At 34.5% G+C, this 17,286-nt stretch overlaps 1 protein-coding gene across 1 annotated transcript in view; it reads left to right on the top strand.

The window, feature by feature from the left end:
• Window positions 1–17,286, top strand: part of sin3aa (SIN3 transcription regulator family member Aa) — a 22,684-nt gene continuing 5,398 nt past the window's right edge. The window contains exons 1-16 of the mRNA XM_073831518.1: window positions 1–33; window positions 3,144–3,354; window positions 4,675–4,890; window positions 4,984–5,090; window positions 6,232–6,538; window positions 6,626–6,874; window positions 6,950–7,102; window positions 9,914–10,069; window positions 10,182–10,271; window positions 10,371–10,489; window positions 12,404–12,614; window positions 12,712–12,828; window positions 12,912–13,150; window positions 14,557–14,740; window positions 14,839–15,418; window positions 15,543–15,712. Coding sequence (XP_073687619.1) covers window positions 3,175–3,354; window positions 4,675–4,890; window positions 4,984–5,090; window positions 6,232–6,538; window positions 6,626–6,874; window positions 6,950–7,102; window positions 9,914–10,069; window positions 10,182–10,271; window positions 10,371–10,489; window positions 12,404–12,614; window positions 12,712–12,828; window positions 12,912–13,150; window positions 14,557–14,740; window positions 14,839–15,418; window positions 15,543–15,712 — 3,078 coding nt within the window. The 5' untranslated portion in view covers window positions 1–33; window positions 3,144–3,174. The remainder of the gene's footprint in view (window positions 34–3,143; window positions 3,355–4,674; window positions 4,891–4,983; window positions 5,091–6,231; window positions 6,539–6,625; window positions 6,875–6,949; window positions 7,103–9,913; window positions 10,070–10,181; window positions 10,272–10,370; window positions 10,490–12,403; window positions 12,615–12,711; window positions 12,829–12,911; window positions 13,151–14,556; window positions 14,741–14,838; window positions 15,419–15,542; window positions 15,713–17,286) is intronic.

Genomic DNA, 17,286 nt, shown 5'->3' with positions numbered 1-17,286 from the left:
CACGAATCCGGAGTGCGAGGCTCTTTTTCGCAGGTATGTAGCAGCTGGGCAAAAGAAAACAATTTTATGTTGTCCTCTTTTGATCGAATATACGTTTCTGTCGGTGTTTGAGTGCTTTCTGCAGGGGGCTGGTCGTTCAGGAGATTTTAGTGTATTAATCGGGCTGTTCGTTCGATCATGGCACATTAAGGGGAGAAAAAGGGGCAAAGCTTTGGCCAACTGAAGCAGCAAAGAAACGTGTATCTCTGTGTAATGACACACAAACCCGTCCGATGCTTTCCCGATGGCTTTTCTAACTTGTTTTTGATCTGAAAGCAGATCTGTAGCTCTGTCTGCTGTTCAGAGGGGGAGGGAAGAGGTGCTCAAACACGGTTAGACATTTTCCCCTTCAGTCTCCCAGTAAACAAAGAATATTAGATCAGCTGGCGTGTTTATGCTGTAATGTATGATCGGATCTATCATTTCAGATCTTCGCATGATCACCTAGCGAGTCCGTGCTCATGCGATCAGATTTTTAGTTCCCATTTTGACTTTGGGTCTGATTACTAAAGGACAACATGTCATGATAGAGGCGTGTGTGGTTCTGGTGTCATGTTCGTGTGTGCTTGTTCAGTCCAATAACCGTGAGACCACCAAATATGTCCTTAATAAACGTTTGAGGGTGTTTATACGCGGATCTTTTGTTCGCGGTCGTGTTGTCGCGTTCGGGAACATGCGGAATGTTTGAACGCTTTGCACTAAAATCAAACCGAACTTGTTTATCCTCTAAGTTTGAGCTGTTTCGGCTGTTTTGTTTGGGGTTTTGTCCGTATTTTAAGCGAAAAGCTGTGCACGCATTCACACGCGAGCTCCAGCTCTGACTGACTGCGGACGGACGGGGCGAGGAATCCCGGGCACTAGCTTAAGCCCCGCCTCTCGTGGGAGGAGCATGGCAATATAAGCCTCACGTAATACATAACGCCCTCTCAGCGCGCCTGACCAATCAGAACCGACGATTCCTCCGCGTAAACGCCCCTGTGGGCTTACGTTATGCTTTACGCTTTCTTAGAGCGTCTGGCCAATCCGAGTCGAGAATTCAACAAGAGGCGTTTATTTGATGAAATCCCTCATTCTGATTGGCGAACTCCTCTGAGGGGGCGTAAAGAATGACGTAACCTCAGGCAGGAAGTTCAGGAAGTTGCTGAACGCATTCACACTAATGCCGCGGTTTTATTAATTATTACTACAAAGAATGATGCCACATTATAGTGCGATTAAGCCTGAGCATATCGCTACTCACTCTCTAATCTAAAAAAAGATTTTGCGTTCGTGCCGCTTAAAATCAGGAGTTTGTTTGTGTTGTGTGTATGTGTGTGTGTCTATCAGAGTTTTGTGTGTGTGTGAGAAGCTGTAGCGGGTTTGGGCTCAACCCCCCTAACAATGTTAATACTAGTTTGATTGACAGTTGAAAACTTCAATAAAAATACAACCCACTGTCGTCTCCTAAGCAAACAGCCAATCAGGGGCCAAATGGGCGGGGCCAGTTCGCAAAGCCTATGTTAGCCCCGCCCCTCCTCACCGCTTGTTTTCAACAGGAATTTTCTGCGTTAATTGATTTTAAACTCAGTTTTAATGTATTTTATCGCTGTTTTCGCTTTGAGTTTTAGTATTTCGCTGATATTTTAACTGCTTTGGTGAACTATAAGCGCAGCTAGCAGAAGCGGGTGAGTTTTGGAGGTATGAAATGCCAGTTTTATCCTTTTTTTCTTCTCAATAACCATGTTTTCTATCAGACGCAAACTTCCGACCTTTGCTTTTCTTAGTTTCTTTGATAAAAGCGAAATTCCTGACTAAACTAAGTCAGTTTTAGTCGCGGGTTAGCAAGTTAGCATTAACTGTCTGCATGTGCAGGAGACGTGCACACACTCACACCAAGCACATGTATATACACACACTCATATACATTTGTAAAGGCACATATTTGTACTTATTCATTTTTATATAGACATACGCATACACTCGCCATGCACATGTGTATATACACTCCATACACATTTATAGTACATGTATATACACGTGCACTCTCTTGCTCATGTATATACACACCATGCACGTTTGTATATACATATACACTACCAGTCAAAAGTTTTTGAACAGTAAGATTTTTAATGTTTTTTTTAAAGAAGTCTCTTCTGGTCACCAAGCCTGCATTTATTTGATTCAAAGTACAGCAAAAACAGTAAGATTTCGAAATATTTTTATTATTTAAAATAACTGCTTTCTATTTGAATATGTTTTAAAATGTAATTTATTCCTGTGATCAAAAGCTAAATTTTCAGCATCGTTACTCCAGTCTTCAGTGTCACATGATCCTTCAGAAATCATTCTAATATGCTGATTTGCTGTTCAAGAAACATTTCTTCTTATTTAAAACAGCTGAGTAAAATTTTTCAGGATTCTTTGATGAATAGAAAGATCCAAAGATCAACATTTATCTGAATTAAAAAGTTTTTGTGACATTATACAGTATACCATTCAAAAGCTAGGAGTCAGTATAATTTATTTATTTCGTTAATAAGTTATAGAAATTAATACTTTTATTTAGCAAGGATGCTTTAAATTGATCAAAAGTGATGGTAAAGACATTTCTAATGTTACAAAAGATTTCCATTTCAGATAAATGCTGTTCTTCTGAACTTTCTGTTCATCAAAGAAACCTGAAAAAAATTCTACTCGGCTGGTTTCAACGTAATAATAATAATAATAAATGTTTTTTGAGCAGCAAATCAGAATATTAGAAGGATTTCTGAAGGATCTTGTGACTGGAGTAATGATGCAAAAAATTTAGCTTTGAAATCACAGGAATAAATTACATTTTAAAATGTATTCAGAGAGAAAACAGTTATTTTAAATAGTAAAAATATTTCACAATTTTACTGTTTTTGCTGTCCTTTAGATCAAATAAATGCATGCTTGGTGAGCAGAAGAGACTTCTTTAAAAAAACATGAAAAATCTTACTGTTAAAACTTTTAACTGGTAGTGTACATTACAGCGGCCTTTATTCATCAGAGTCTAGACTAGTAGATCTCCTGTTGGTAATGGTTTGGACTGCAGCCAAATCATAATATTTAATAAGATGCCCACTTTGTCTTGTCTGTTCCAGGTCTTAGTTTCCGTCTGAGTATGAGTACAGCATGAGGAGGCGTTTAGAGGATCAGGAGCCAGTGTTCACCCCACAACAGCGCCGGCTTCCCGGCAGCGCAGAGGGCTTCCAGCACAGGGTTCTTGCCCCAGCGCCTGCCGTTTTCGAGGCTGTGGCTGACGGCATGCAGCCTACTCCAGGAATACAGTACCCGGTTCCCCAAGCATACCAGGTGTGGAAACACACACCATTATGATGCATTACAACTCTTAAGAAATGTGTTCACACTGGATCTGTTTAATCCAGAGTGACTCCAGAATCTAGAGTCTGGCTAAATAAACAATACTAGAGGTCAAAATAATATATGGTTTAGGATCTTTGAGATACTTTTATTTTTGTTTTCATTTTACTTTTAGTTGAGTATTATTCAAAAATGGGTATGTTATTTTTTTATTTAGTTAGTTATTTTTTTAGTTGTGGTGTTAAATTAAATGAAAATGAGAAATGTTGCATTGGCTAAAATTAAATATGTTAAAGTTTATTTTATATTTATATTAAATTATATTTATATAAAACACATATTTACATTTATATCAGTTTTATTGAATAACCCTGTTTTGAAAATAAAATAATACAAGCCTTTGTCTGAAAAAGAACTTTTTAAATATATTTATTCTTTTCTTTTTCAGAAGAAGGCTTGTATTATCTTTTTATAGTGTAGCATTATTTTAGATATACACTACCAGTCAAAAGTTTTTAAATGGTACAATATTGAATGTTTTTTAAAGAAGTCTCTTCTGTTTGCCGAGCCTTCATTTATTTGATCCAAAGTACAGCAAAAAACTGTTAAATTTTGAAGTGTTTTTACTATTTTTAAAAATTGTAAAATTCCTGTGATTTCAAAGCTGCATTTTTAGCATCTTTACTCCAGTCACATGATCCTTCAGAAATCATTCTAATATTCTGATTTGCTGCTCAAAAAATGGATTAATTATTTATTATTATCCTGAAAACAGCTGAACAGAATTTTTTCAGGCTTTGATAAATAGAAAGTTCAGAAGAACCGCATTTATCTAAAATAGAAATCTTTTGTAACATTATAAATGTCTTTACCATCACTTTTGATCAATTTAAAGCATCCTTGCTAAATAAACGTATTACTTCTATACTTTCTTTCCTCAAAAAAATGATACTGACTCCAAGCTTTTAAATGGTATAATGTATAATGTTACAAAAGCTTAGGATCTTCTATTTATCAAAGATCCTGAAAAAAATCAACTCAACTGTTTGAAATATTGATAATAATACTAAAAAATGTTTCTAGAGAAGCAAATCGGCATATTACAATGATTCCCGAAGGATTATCTGACACTGAAAACTGAAGTAATGATGCTGAAAATGTAAAATATATTCAAACATAGAAAACAGATATTTTTATAGTAAAAACATTTCAACATTTTTCTGTTTTAGCTATACTTTGGATCAAATAAATGCAGGTTTAATTCATTATTAATTCATAATTCATGGTTTCATTCACCATTGCTGTTTTTAGGTGTCCACAGTGGCCCAAAGCTCAAGTGGTCATGGTCACACTCCCAGTCCGGCGACGGCGGTGGCCCACAGTGGTGCTCACCATCATGCTCCGGCAGTGGTCCAGGCCCAGGCCCAGGCCCAGGCCCATGGTCCTGCACCGGTGCAGGGTGCTCACAGTCACCCGCCCACCCCCTCCGCATCCGCACAGGGGCAGCAGCAGTTTCAGAGACTCAAGGTGGGATGGGAATTTGTGTTTGGGTACTTTAGGAGTCAAACCATTGCAGCTGTGTGCATGAAATAAATTGCATTGTTGTTTTCCATCTTGCAGGTGGAGGACGCCCTGTCTTACCTGGACCAGGTGAAGCTACAGTTTGGCAATCAACCACAGGTCTACAATGATTTCTTGGACATCATGAAAGAGTTTAAATCTCAGTGGTAAGTTTATTCACATGTAAGGATGTCATAACAACATTTTAGTAGGTGTAGTTCACCCAAAAATGAAAATTCTGTCATTAATTACCCTCATGTCATTCCAAACCTGTAAGACCTTCGTCTTCGTCAGAACACAAATTAAGTTGCTTTTGATGAAATCTGAGAGCTTTCTGACCCTGCATAAAAAGCAACACAGCTACCACGTTCAAGGTCCAGAAAGAAAGGACATCAGTGGATCAACTGTCATTTTATAAAGCTATGAGAATATGAGAATTGTTTTCTTTGCGCACAAAAAAAATATATTCTCGCAGCTTCATGACATAAAGGTAGCATTGCTGTTTATGCAGGGTCAGAAAGCTCTCAGATTTCAGCAAAATATCTTAATTTGTGTTCCAAGATGAACAAAGGTCTTATGGCTTTGGAACAGCATGATGGTGAGTAATTAATGACAGAATTTTTATTTTTGGATGAATTGTCCCTAAGGTAAATATCAGCAAAGTAAGGGATTAGAAATTACATTGCTGTTTAAATGTCTGTAAGATTTTTTAAATATTTTTTAAAGAACTCCCTTTTTGCTCACCAAGGCTGTTTAATGAGTGAAAAATACAGTAAAAACAGGAATATTGTGAAATAATATTACAATTTAAAATAACTATTTTCTATTTGAATATATTTAAAAAATGTAATTTATTCCTGTGATGCAAAGCTGAATTTTCAGCATCGTTACTCTAATATTCAGTGTCACATGATCAGTAATCATTGTAATAAGAAACATTTCTTATTGTATTGAATAGGTGTGTAATGTTTTTGAGGAAACAGGGTTTTCAAGATTCTATGATAAAGTTCAAAAGAACAGCATTTGTTTGAAACTTTATTTGATTTTTTTTAAAACATGTCTTTTAACACCCTTGCTGAATAGAAGCATGCATTTTTAATTTATCAATGGAAATAGTTTGAATAAAAATGAACATTGCTTTCATCAAGTTCTTATGATGTTTCTTTTGATTTAAGCAAGGCCATGTTGTCAGCAAAATATGTTACTGCCGTGTTTTCACACACATGCCCTACATAATCTCTCACAATGGTAGATAGTTGTTAATCATAACATTCATTTCGAATACTTTCTCTTGCTCTCATTCTGCAGTATTGACACCCCAGGCGTAATCAGCAGGGTGTCTCAGCTCTTCAAGGGTCACCCTGATCTCATTATGGGGTTTAACACATTTCTTCCGCCGGGATACAAGATTGAAGTTCAGACGAATGACCTGGTTAACGTGACTACGCCCGGTCAGATCCACCACATCACGCCTCACGGCATCTCCGTGCAAAACATCCCCACCAGACCGCCGCCGCCACCACCACAGCCGCAGCTCCAGAACCAGAACCAGATCCCTGCAAACCCTCCCAATGTGGCATCCACACCTCCCGCCCAACCCACGCCAAAAAGCAAGGTAGGCACACTGAAAAATTACAAGACTTTATAAGATATCTTGATCTGGACTAAACCAGGGTATTTTTTTCCATCTCTCTCTACACAGCCTCTGCAGTCTCCAGTTTTGACTCCGAGCAGTCATCCCAATCCGTCCATCCCTCCATACGCATCCCCGCGTTCGCCCCCGCTGCAGCCCCACACCCCCATCAGCAGCATGCCCACCGCCCCGCCGCTGCAGAACAACCAGCCCGTGGAGTTCAACCACGCCATCAGCTACGTCAACAAGATTAAGAACCGCTTCCAGGGCCAGCCCAACATTTACAAATCCTTCCTTGAGATCCTGCACAAGTATCAGGTCAGAAGCCTAAAAACACTTCACAAGTAAATTATAATTCACAATCCACTTACACATACTTGTTTTGATAATCAGAAGGAGCAGCGTAATGCTAAGGAAGCGGGCGGGAGTTACACCCCGGCCCTGACCGAGCAGGAAGTTTATGCTGAGGTGGCCCAACTCTTCAAAAACCAGGAAGATCTGCTCTCAGAGTTTGGACAGTTCCTGCCGGATGCCAACAGCTCTGTGGTGAGTTTGCTCGAGGCTCCGCCTCCACGTTGACCCCTCCCACTGAACTGATACATTACTCCAGTTTTAGAATCTTTTAATCTACTTTTTGAACATTCTGTAACCCCAAAAAATTCAGTTTAATCTGGTTTTAGGGTTTAGGGTCAGTTTAATCTGGTGTTTTAGTGCCATTGAGATGCTATTAGTTTTTATAATAATGTAAAAATTCTGTAAAACTGATCGGACTGACCAAACCGTAAGTCGTAGAGACTTAAAACCTGAAGGGATGGTAGTACTCACACTGTCTACAACATCAGCAAGGCTCACCCCAGTCAACCTGACGGGGGCGCTACAGCTAACAAAAGTACAAAATTGCTCATAACTCCTCTAAACTGTTCGCGGCACACTCAAGTGTCTTATGTCGTTGGATTTTTGGGGTATTTAGCATTTTTTTTGAAAAACCTACTTTTGTGAACTATTCCTAGGTTTTTCGCCCAATCGGAACCAAACCAATGCGGTGAGTTTCTCTGGAGAGTGAATATCAATCAGGGTTCCCACAGGTCCTTGAAAGTTTGTAAATCTGAAAAATTAATTTCAAGGTCCTGGAAAGTTTTTGAAAATAATCATACATAGATACAGGTCCTTGAAAGTGCTAAAATGTGTTTTGTGCAAGACATTTTCTGGAAAAAATTTCATATTATTCCCTCCAGTCCGCTAATGTGTTATTTCGCCAACACTTCGTGGCCTATGCACACTAGCGTGCTTGATTCACGTTAGTTACTCACATTTACGCGTTACGTTAAAGGTGCCATAGAATGGAAATCTGTATTTACCTTGGCATAGTTGAATAATAACAGTTCTGTACATGGACATGACATACCGTGAGTCTCAAACACCATTGTTTCCTCCTTCTTATATAAATCTGGTGTTTGCAAAAGACCACTAAAAAATAGGCTAATCCTAACATAACAGCGACTATTATGTAAGAGTCACGATCATTAATAGTTACGCCCCCAACATTTGCATCGCCCAATCATCAGAAGTTCTGCAGGTAGGCTATTGTGAAAAAACAAAAACAAAGAGAGGACAATAGCGAAAATGGCAGATCACGGGAATAAATGTTATGTTCCAGGTTGTGCAGGAGATGTTAAGTGCAGGGATAGTTGGTGTCTGTAACTTACTCAGAAAGGCAAGAAAAACAAATAAGGCGTTCTAATAAAATAAGGCGAGCCACTGAAGGGACATGGTTAGCTTACTGCTAGCGGTAGCCTGTTATATTCCAGTACATAAGATTTCACTTACCACATAAGCAGAGAGATGACTGCGCGGATGATGGCAAATGATTTACAGATCCTGAGCATCACTAACAAGCATCTAAACTTATGTGGTAAGTACTGCCGCTGTAGTATAACGTTACACAGAGCACATGCGAAGGTAATAATAGACCATTTAATTCTAGGGACAAATCCTATGGTTGTAAATGGACCTGTAAAACCGTTTCTGGACATTTTTTGCCTTTCCTATGCCATATACCTTTTATGTAGATATCAGAGAACAATTTAAAACATTGTATCAGTGCATTCTATGGCACGTTTAAGCGTTTCCCGTGCGAGGTTGTATGTTGCCATGACGTTCACGCATGCACAAAACTACTACGATGTTACCTCAACGTTTCACAGACACACTGTCAAACATTGCAAAAATAGGTTGAAACTGCTGAAAAGTGATGCCTGAAAAATTTCAAGTTTCAGTTTCAATCAATAGTCTAAGTGAATAGCATATATCTTAAAACTTCTGGTTTTAAAATTTTTTAATAAAAAAAAAAAAAAAAAAAGCTTTTTTACGTAGTTGTGTTTGACACATGAAAACTGTAGCAATGTATCTCACGAGGTAACACAATGTAACCTTGCTCTCATTCCTTGAATTTGAGGGTATTGAACCTGGAAAGTCTTTGAAAGCTCCTTGAATTTGAAGTTAACCAAGGTGTGGCAGCCCTTGATCAATAATTATCAAAAAAAAGTTTTGAACTCTCCATCGCAAAGGGACACCAAATCATTCGAAAGGGCTGCCTTTACTAAAACAGTTATGACTTTTGAACAGAATGAGATATCTTCGCCAAACTCACAACGTGTGTGTTAAAGCTGAATTGGAGGTCACATGAAAAAAACTGGTCCAAAGTGCCACAAGTGCCTATAAGGAAATTTGTGTACCTCAAAAAACATTGCTGTCATACGCCGATGAACTTTGAGCACCTGTTTGACTCACGGTCCTAAAGGTCTGTGAGAAATTTAAAAGAAATTAGCCACTGAGGGGCAATAATGCATTTTTCAAGGGCGTAGCCGATTGTATTTAGAACATTTTTTTCACACATACGCACAATATTCATATCAAGATTGAGAAAATGGGAAAAAACTTGCGAACTTGTCCTAAATTTTTCGCTCTGCCTGGAAGTCAATAATTATCAAAAAAAAATTAAATTTAACCTTTGGGAAGCTAGAACGGGGTTGGGGGTTTATTATACTATAGCAGGGTTTATTCAGGGCTTGATCCATATTTTTTTTCCCCCCCAAGGAGCTTCCAAGTTGAAAATTGAAATCATGATTTTCCAATGAAAATTTAGCAAATGTGTTTTTCCTTAATACCTGGGGTTCCCTTTAAGACTATTTATTACTTTAAATTTCATGAAAATGAATTTTATTTGCCCACATGCTCCTAAATAAACTTTAAAGTTTGCATACATCTATTTTTCGCAATTTTTTTATTTCAGCTGTAGTATTGGTTTTTTCAGTGTGACATTAAACAAGGTGAAAATGACTCGTGAATTTTCTCTAGCTGCTGAGCAAGACGACAGCAGAGAAGGCCGAATCTGTGCGTAACGATCACGGCGGAACAGCTAAGAAACCACAGCTTAATAACAAGCAGAGGCCCAATCAGAACGGCTGCCAGATACGCAAGCACTCGACTACAGCTGTCACTCCACCTGTGAAGGTACTGGAAATTGTTAAATTGTTGGAAATACATTTCATGATATACTGAATGAATTTCGTAGTATGTTTTTTGTAAAATATCTGTTTTGATATCTAATTTTTTTTTTCTTCAGAAAAAGCTCAAGTTAATGAATATCAAAGATTCATCCGTGGCAGAGTCTGGCAAACACGGCGGAGGAACAGAGTCTCTTTTCTTTGACAAAGTGAGATTAGCATAGTGATGTTGATGTAATATGCAGGTTGTATTTATCTCAAAAGTTTTGTGTTCCTTTTTTTAACTGGCGTTATTGGTGCATTCGTAGGTGCGGAAAGCTTTACGAAGCGCTGAAGCGTATGACAACTTCCTCCGGTGCCTGATCATTTTTAACGAAGAGATCATTTCCCGTGCTGAGTTGGTTCAACTTGTGGTTCCATTTCTGGGGTGAGTCCAGTTTGAAGTGAATTATAATTGTATGTACACTGCCATTCAAAAGTTTGGGATCAGTAAGATTTTTAATGCTTTTTAAACTCTCTTATGCTCAAAGTTCAGTTTACTTGTTTAAAAATAAAGGGAAAAGGTAATATGTGACCCTGGACCACAAAACCAGTCATAAGGTTAAATTTTACAAAACTGAGATATATACATCATATGAAAGCTAAATAAATAAGCTTTCTATTGATGTATAGTTTGTTAGGATAGGACAATATTTGGCCGAGATACATCTATTTGAAAATCTGGAATCTAAGGGTGCAAAAAAATAAAAATACTGAGAAAATCACCTTTAAAGTTGTCCAAATTAAGTTCTTAACAATGCATATTACTAATCAAAAATTACATTTTGATAGGTTTATAGTAGGAATTTTACAAAAAATCTTAATGTAACATGATCTTTACTTAATTTCCTAATGATTTTTGACATAAAAGAAAAATCAGTAATTTTGACCCATACAATGTATTTTTGGCTATTGCTACAAATATACCCCAGCGACTTAAGACTGGTTTTGTGGTCCAGGGTCACATATTATGAAATGTTATAGCAATTTAAAATAACAGCTTTCTATTTTAATATACTTTAAAATATAATTTATTTCTGTGATGCAAAGCCGAATTCTTATCAGTCATTACTTCAGTCTTCAGTGTCACATGATCCTTCAGAAATTATTCTAATATGCTGATTTATTATCAATTTTAAAACAGGTTTTTTTAAGATTTTAATATTGCTTAATATTTTTTTGGAACCTCTCATACTTTTTTCAGGATTCTTTGATTAATAAAAAGTTAACAAGAACAGCATTTATTCAAAATACAAATCTTTTCTAACAATATAAGTCTTTACTATCACTTTTTATCAATTTAACACATCCTTGCTGAATAAAAGTATTAATTTCTTTCAAACAAAGAAAGAAAGAAAATAAATTACTAACCACAAACTTTGAACAGTAGAGTATATTGTTAGAAGAGATTTCTTTTTTAAATAAAAGCTGTTTTATTCATCAAAGAATCCTGAAAAAGTATCACAGGTCCTTGATTTCTGAAGGATCATTTGACACTGAAGACTGGAGTAATGGTGCTGAAAATTCAGATTTGATCACAGAAATAAATTCTATTTTAAAGTATATTACAATAGAAAACCACTATTTTAAATTGCAATAATATTTCACAATATTACTATTTTTAATCAAATAAATGCAGCCTTGATGAGCAGAAAACTCTTCTTTAGAAAAACAAATCTTCCTGATCCCTAATTTTTGAATGGCAGTGTATGTTTTTTTTTTTTTTTTTTTTTTCAATTAATTAATTTAAACATATTTATTTATTATTTATTATTTTGATTTATTTATTTTTAACAGACATCCCTGACATTTTATTTAGAAGTAGTAGGTTTGTGTTATTTAGTGGGTATAAACATTTTGGCATTCATTTTTTATTATTATTATTATTATTTTTTTTTTTTTTTGCAAAACTGCCCTAGAAATTATTTTGCAGTATGGGATTTAATTTTTTACATTTTCAATATATAATTCATTCATTCATTTTTATTTATTTAATTTTTATTAAACAAAACTCTCATCATTTTTATTTTGCAGTAGTTAGATTTGTTTTGGGATTCATTTTTATGCATTTTTTGTTTTGTTTTAGTATTTATTACAAATAGAGCTGCGAAAGAATTAGTCGCGATTAATCGATTTAAAATAAAAGTTTATGTTTACATGCTAAATGTGTGTGCATTGTATTTATTATGTATATATAAATACACACACATGCATGTGTATACTAAGGAAAAATATGTTAGATTTTTATGTAAGATATTTTTGCAGCTCTAGTTTTTTTACTAATTAACCTATTTTTCCCCAGCAAATTTCCTGAGCTGTTCACTTGGTTCAAGAACTTCCTTGGATATAAGGAGATGTCACACCTGGAGACATACCCAAAAGAGCGAGCCACTGAAGGAATAGCCATGGAAATTGACTACGCTTCATGTAAGCGCCTTGGCTCTAGTTACCGAGCTTTACCCAAGAGCTACCAGCTTCCCAAATGCACTGGAAGAACATCACTCTGTAAAGAGGTAACAGCTTCTTCAAAAACCTTGCCAGTTTAAAATTGAACATGCATCACATTACACAAATTTATATTAATAAACTGGTTCTTTGTTAATGCATCAGGTGCTGAACGACACCTGGGTTTCCTTCCCCTCCTGGTCAGAGGACTCCACCTTCGTCAGCTCCAAGAAGACTCAGTATGAAGAGCACATGTACAGATGTGAGGACGAGCGATTCGAGGTAAGACGCTTCCACACACAAGAATTTTGTAATTTGTTTGTGATGTAATTTTTGCTGATGATGTAGTTGATGACTCCTTCTAGCTGGATGTCGTTTTGGAAACCAACCTGGCCACCATTCGTGTGCTGGAGGCAGTTCAGAAGAAGCTGTCTCGGATGTCTGCGGAAGAGCAGGCGAAATTTCGGCTGGACAACACTCTGGGCGGATGCTCGGAGATCATCCACAGGAAAGCCATCCAGAGGATATATGGAGACAAGGCTCTGGATATTATCGACGGACTGAAGAAGAATCCAGCAGTGTCTGTTCCCATTGTACTCAAGAGGTTAGAAAGAATGCCCTACAAAAGGGCTGCTGCATTTTGTGTATTATATTACATTGTAGTATATTATTTAAACTTAGTGGTTGACCAGTGTGAGGTTTTCAAATATTTTACATGTATTTATTGTTATTTATTTATTTCCTGTGCCAGAATTTAGCAGTAGCAGCTTAAAAAAATTAATGGTGGACCAATTTTTTAAAAATAAATAGGGGGGGGATGCATTTTTAAAAAAATCTGAAAACCCAGCATTGTTCAACTACAAAATTTGTATAATATAATACCTTTTATGTAAAAACATAAACACACTAAATAAAAAGTAATTAAAAAAACAAACATAAATAAATAAAGTAAAAATCAAATACACTTAAAAACTAAATCTGAAAATCCCACACTTATCAACTACTACATTTTAATAATGTAATATAATGCTGGGAATATATGCTGAGAAAAAAAAAAAATTCTTAAAAGAAAATGCATTTTAATATAATTTATAATATCTGAAAACCCCACACTGGTCAAATACAAAATTTGAATAATGTAACATAAAATAATATAATATGATAGCTAATATGTAAAAACAAAACGACTAAATAAATAAATAAATAAAACATAATTTACAAAAAATTAGAATTAAATACATAAAAAAAGAATTTGAAAACCCCAAAATGGTCCACTACTAATTTTAAAGGGGGAAAAAAAAGAAAAAAGTGTGTGTGTGTGTGTGTGTGTGTGTGTGTGTGTGTGTGTGTGTGTGTAATATATATATATATATATATATATATATATATATAAAATAGCATGTATTATATGCTATATAATATATTTATATATATATATATATATATATATATATATATATATATAAAATAGCATGTATTATATGCTATATAATATATTTATTTATAATTTTATATATATATATATATATAGCAGTTTTGTAAAATAATTTTATATATATATATATATTTTTTTTATATATAAATGTACTGTATTTTGTTTTATTTAGCTACCAAAACTAATGACAAAAAGTCATTAATTAAATAAATTACAATTTATATTTATTTTATATATAATTTATAATTTTCCTTTAATCTTTTTTTATGTATTTCATTTTAACTTATTTATTTATTTAAAAAAATGTATTGTTTATTATTTTGTATTTAGCAGTAGTGGATTTAATTTTTTTTCCATCTTATCTTATATTATCAGCATGTATTTATCAGTAGTGGACTAGCGATTGGTAATATCCAAAATTTGTGGTTCAGCAGTGTGGACTTTTCAAAGGTTTTATTATATTTCATTTTATTGCCACTATTTGTTTTTATTTAGCTGTTTCTAATATCGTTCCGATATGTTAAAACTAATTTTTAACATGCATTACACATGCATCTTCTTATTCTGTATCTCAGGCTAAAGCTAAAGGAGGAGGAGTGGCGTGAAGCTCAAAGGGGTTTTAACAAGATCTGGAGAGAGCAGAATGAGAAATACTACCTAAAATCTCTGGACCATCAAGGCATTAACTTCAAACAGAATGACACTAAGGTGCTGCGCTCGAAAACGCTCCTCAACGAGATCGAGAGCATCTTTGATGAGGTGAGACGCTCTTTATCCTCTAGAGAAACTTACAAGGCTTTGTTCCTCTGAGAGAAATTCATTTTCCACACATGACTGATGTTTGTGTGTCTGTTTAGCGGCAGGAACAGGCTTCAGAGGACAACAACCCGTCTCCTACCGACCCTCACTTGACACTGACCTACGAGGACCGGCAGATTCTGGAGGATGCAGCGGCGCTAATCATCCATCACGTCAAACGCCAGAGCAGTATCAACAAAGAGGACAAATACAAGATTAAACAAATCATCTACCACTTCATTCCCGACATGCTGTTCTCCCAAAGAGGAGTGCTGTCGGACGGCGAGGAGGATGATGACGAGGAAGACATGGACCTCGACGAGGGGGCGTCAAAGAAGCACAACGGGCTGACGGCAGGAGCTAGCAGCCCGACAAAGTCCAAACTGCTGTTTAGCACGTCCACGGCTCAGCGGCTTCGCTCTTGTGAGGATGCGTATAATCTGTTTTATGTCAATAACAACTGGTACATCTTCCTCCGGCTGCACAACACCCTGTGCTCGCGTCTGCTGCGGCTCTACGCTCAGGCCGAACGACAGATCGAAGAGGACCTGAGGGAGCGCGAGTGGGAGAGGGAAGTGCTCGGACTCAAGCGGGACAAAAACGACAACACTGCTATCCAGCTGCGTCTGAAGGAGCCCAGTGAGTTGTTTTTGTCAGAATAGCTGATGAGTTGTGCACAATAAGGCCAGAAATGTAAATTAGGTTTCATGTGGATTTTTGAAATGTATTTGGACTGATTTTAGAAACTTTCGCTCTCTTTCAGTGGACATTGATGTGGAGGATTATTACTCTGCGTTTCTGGAGATGGTGCGAAATCTGCTGGATGGGAACATGGAGGCGTCTCAGTACGAGGATTCGCTACGGGAAATGTTCACTATTCACGCCTACACCGCCTTCACCATGGACAAACTCATCCAGAACATAGTCAGACAGGTTTGTCTGTCCTAATCCACTGATGCAACGTAATGCTTTTGCATGTCATGGCTAAAAATACCCTTTGAAGTGGTGATAATATAGTTTTTGATCATATTATAAATGTGTTTTTTATTCTCTCTCTATTTTTATTATATTTATATATATTTATATTTATAGTGTATAAATATAGTGTATTATATAATATAATATAATGTAAATTATGAAACATAAAGTGAATAAATAGTGTTTAATAAACAAATATTTCATAATTTGTGGAATTTATATTGTTGTTTATATGTTCTATTTGTTATTCATACTATTTATTCACTTGAAAAAATTAAAAAATTTAAATTAGATATGTAAATATAATTAAGAATATGAATAATAAATAAATGGTTAATAATAAACAGAAGAAAATTGGGGGGAAAACTCTGTTAAAAACTTTTTAATTTTTTTAATTAATAATAATTATTATTGTTTTATTTATTTTTTTGCTGTTTATTCCCTTTATTTATTTGTTAAATATTGTTACATTTAATTGTGTTTCTTTAATGAAAAAAGGTCTAATAAATAATCTTTTTAGATATATATATATATATATATATATATATAATAAAGTAAATAAATAGTATGCATAACAAATAGAATAAAGTAAAACTACACAAACTTTGGGGAAAAAATATTGTCTCATCATAATTTATGTAGTTTATTTTATATAAATTATAATTTTCTTTATTTACCATTTGAACTTTTTACTTTATTCCCTTTTATACCCCTTTATAACTTGAAATGTGGATAAATCATTATATATATATATATATATATATATATATATATATATATATATATAATTTTTTTTTCTCATAATTAATGGAATATTAGTTGTGATTTTAAAATTTGTAAAATATAAAATAATATTAATAGTGAATAAATGGTGTATAATAAACAGAAGAAAAAAATAAAACTAAGCTACAAGGAATGCTCATTGTAGACTATAAAGATGTATTTCATTATTTTTAATTTATAATATTAATAATATTTATAAATATTTTATTTCATTATTTCTTTTTATTCCCTTAAGTTCTTTATTTTTGTTTAATATTGTTACATTTAATTAATGCGTTTTTGGTTGAAAAAAGGTTAAATGATCTTTTTGGATATGAAATAAAATATATAATATTTAATAAAGTAAATAAATAGTGTGAATAATAAATAGAATAAAATAAAACTACAAAAATTGTAAAAAAAAAAAAAAAAAATTCTCATATCATAACTTATGGAAGTTTATACCCCTTTATAACTTGAAATGTGCACAAATTATGATGAATAAATAGTATGAATAAATAAAATAAAGTAAAACTACAAAAATGACTTGTTTTGAAAAAATTAAAAACATATTTTTGTACTATTTGTAATATATGTTTAAACTTATGGAGTTTTTAAATATTTCATATACAACATTATATTACAAATGATACTTTTAATTAAATATATAATCATCAAAAAAATATGTATAATTTTATTTTTAATAATTTATGGATTTTTTTGGTTTATATTGCGTATAAATAAAAATTTTATATTTTTATTTCCAT

Source organism: Garra rufa, chromosome 25 (genome assembly GCF_049309525.1).
Source record: "Garra rufa chromosome 25, GarRuf1.0, whole genome shotgun sequence".
In the NCBI taxonomy this organism is placed as follows: Eukaryota; Metazoa; Chordata; class Actinopteri; order Cypriniformes; family Cyprinidae; genus Garra; species Garra rufa.
This window is presented reverse-complemented; position numbering and strand designations above follow the sequence as displayed.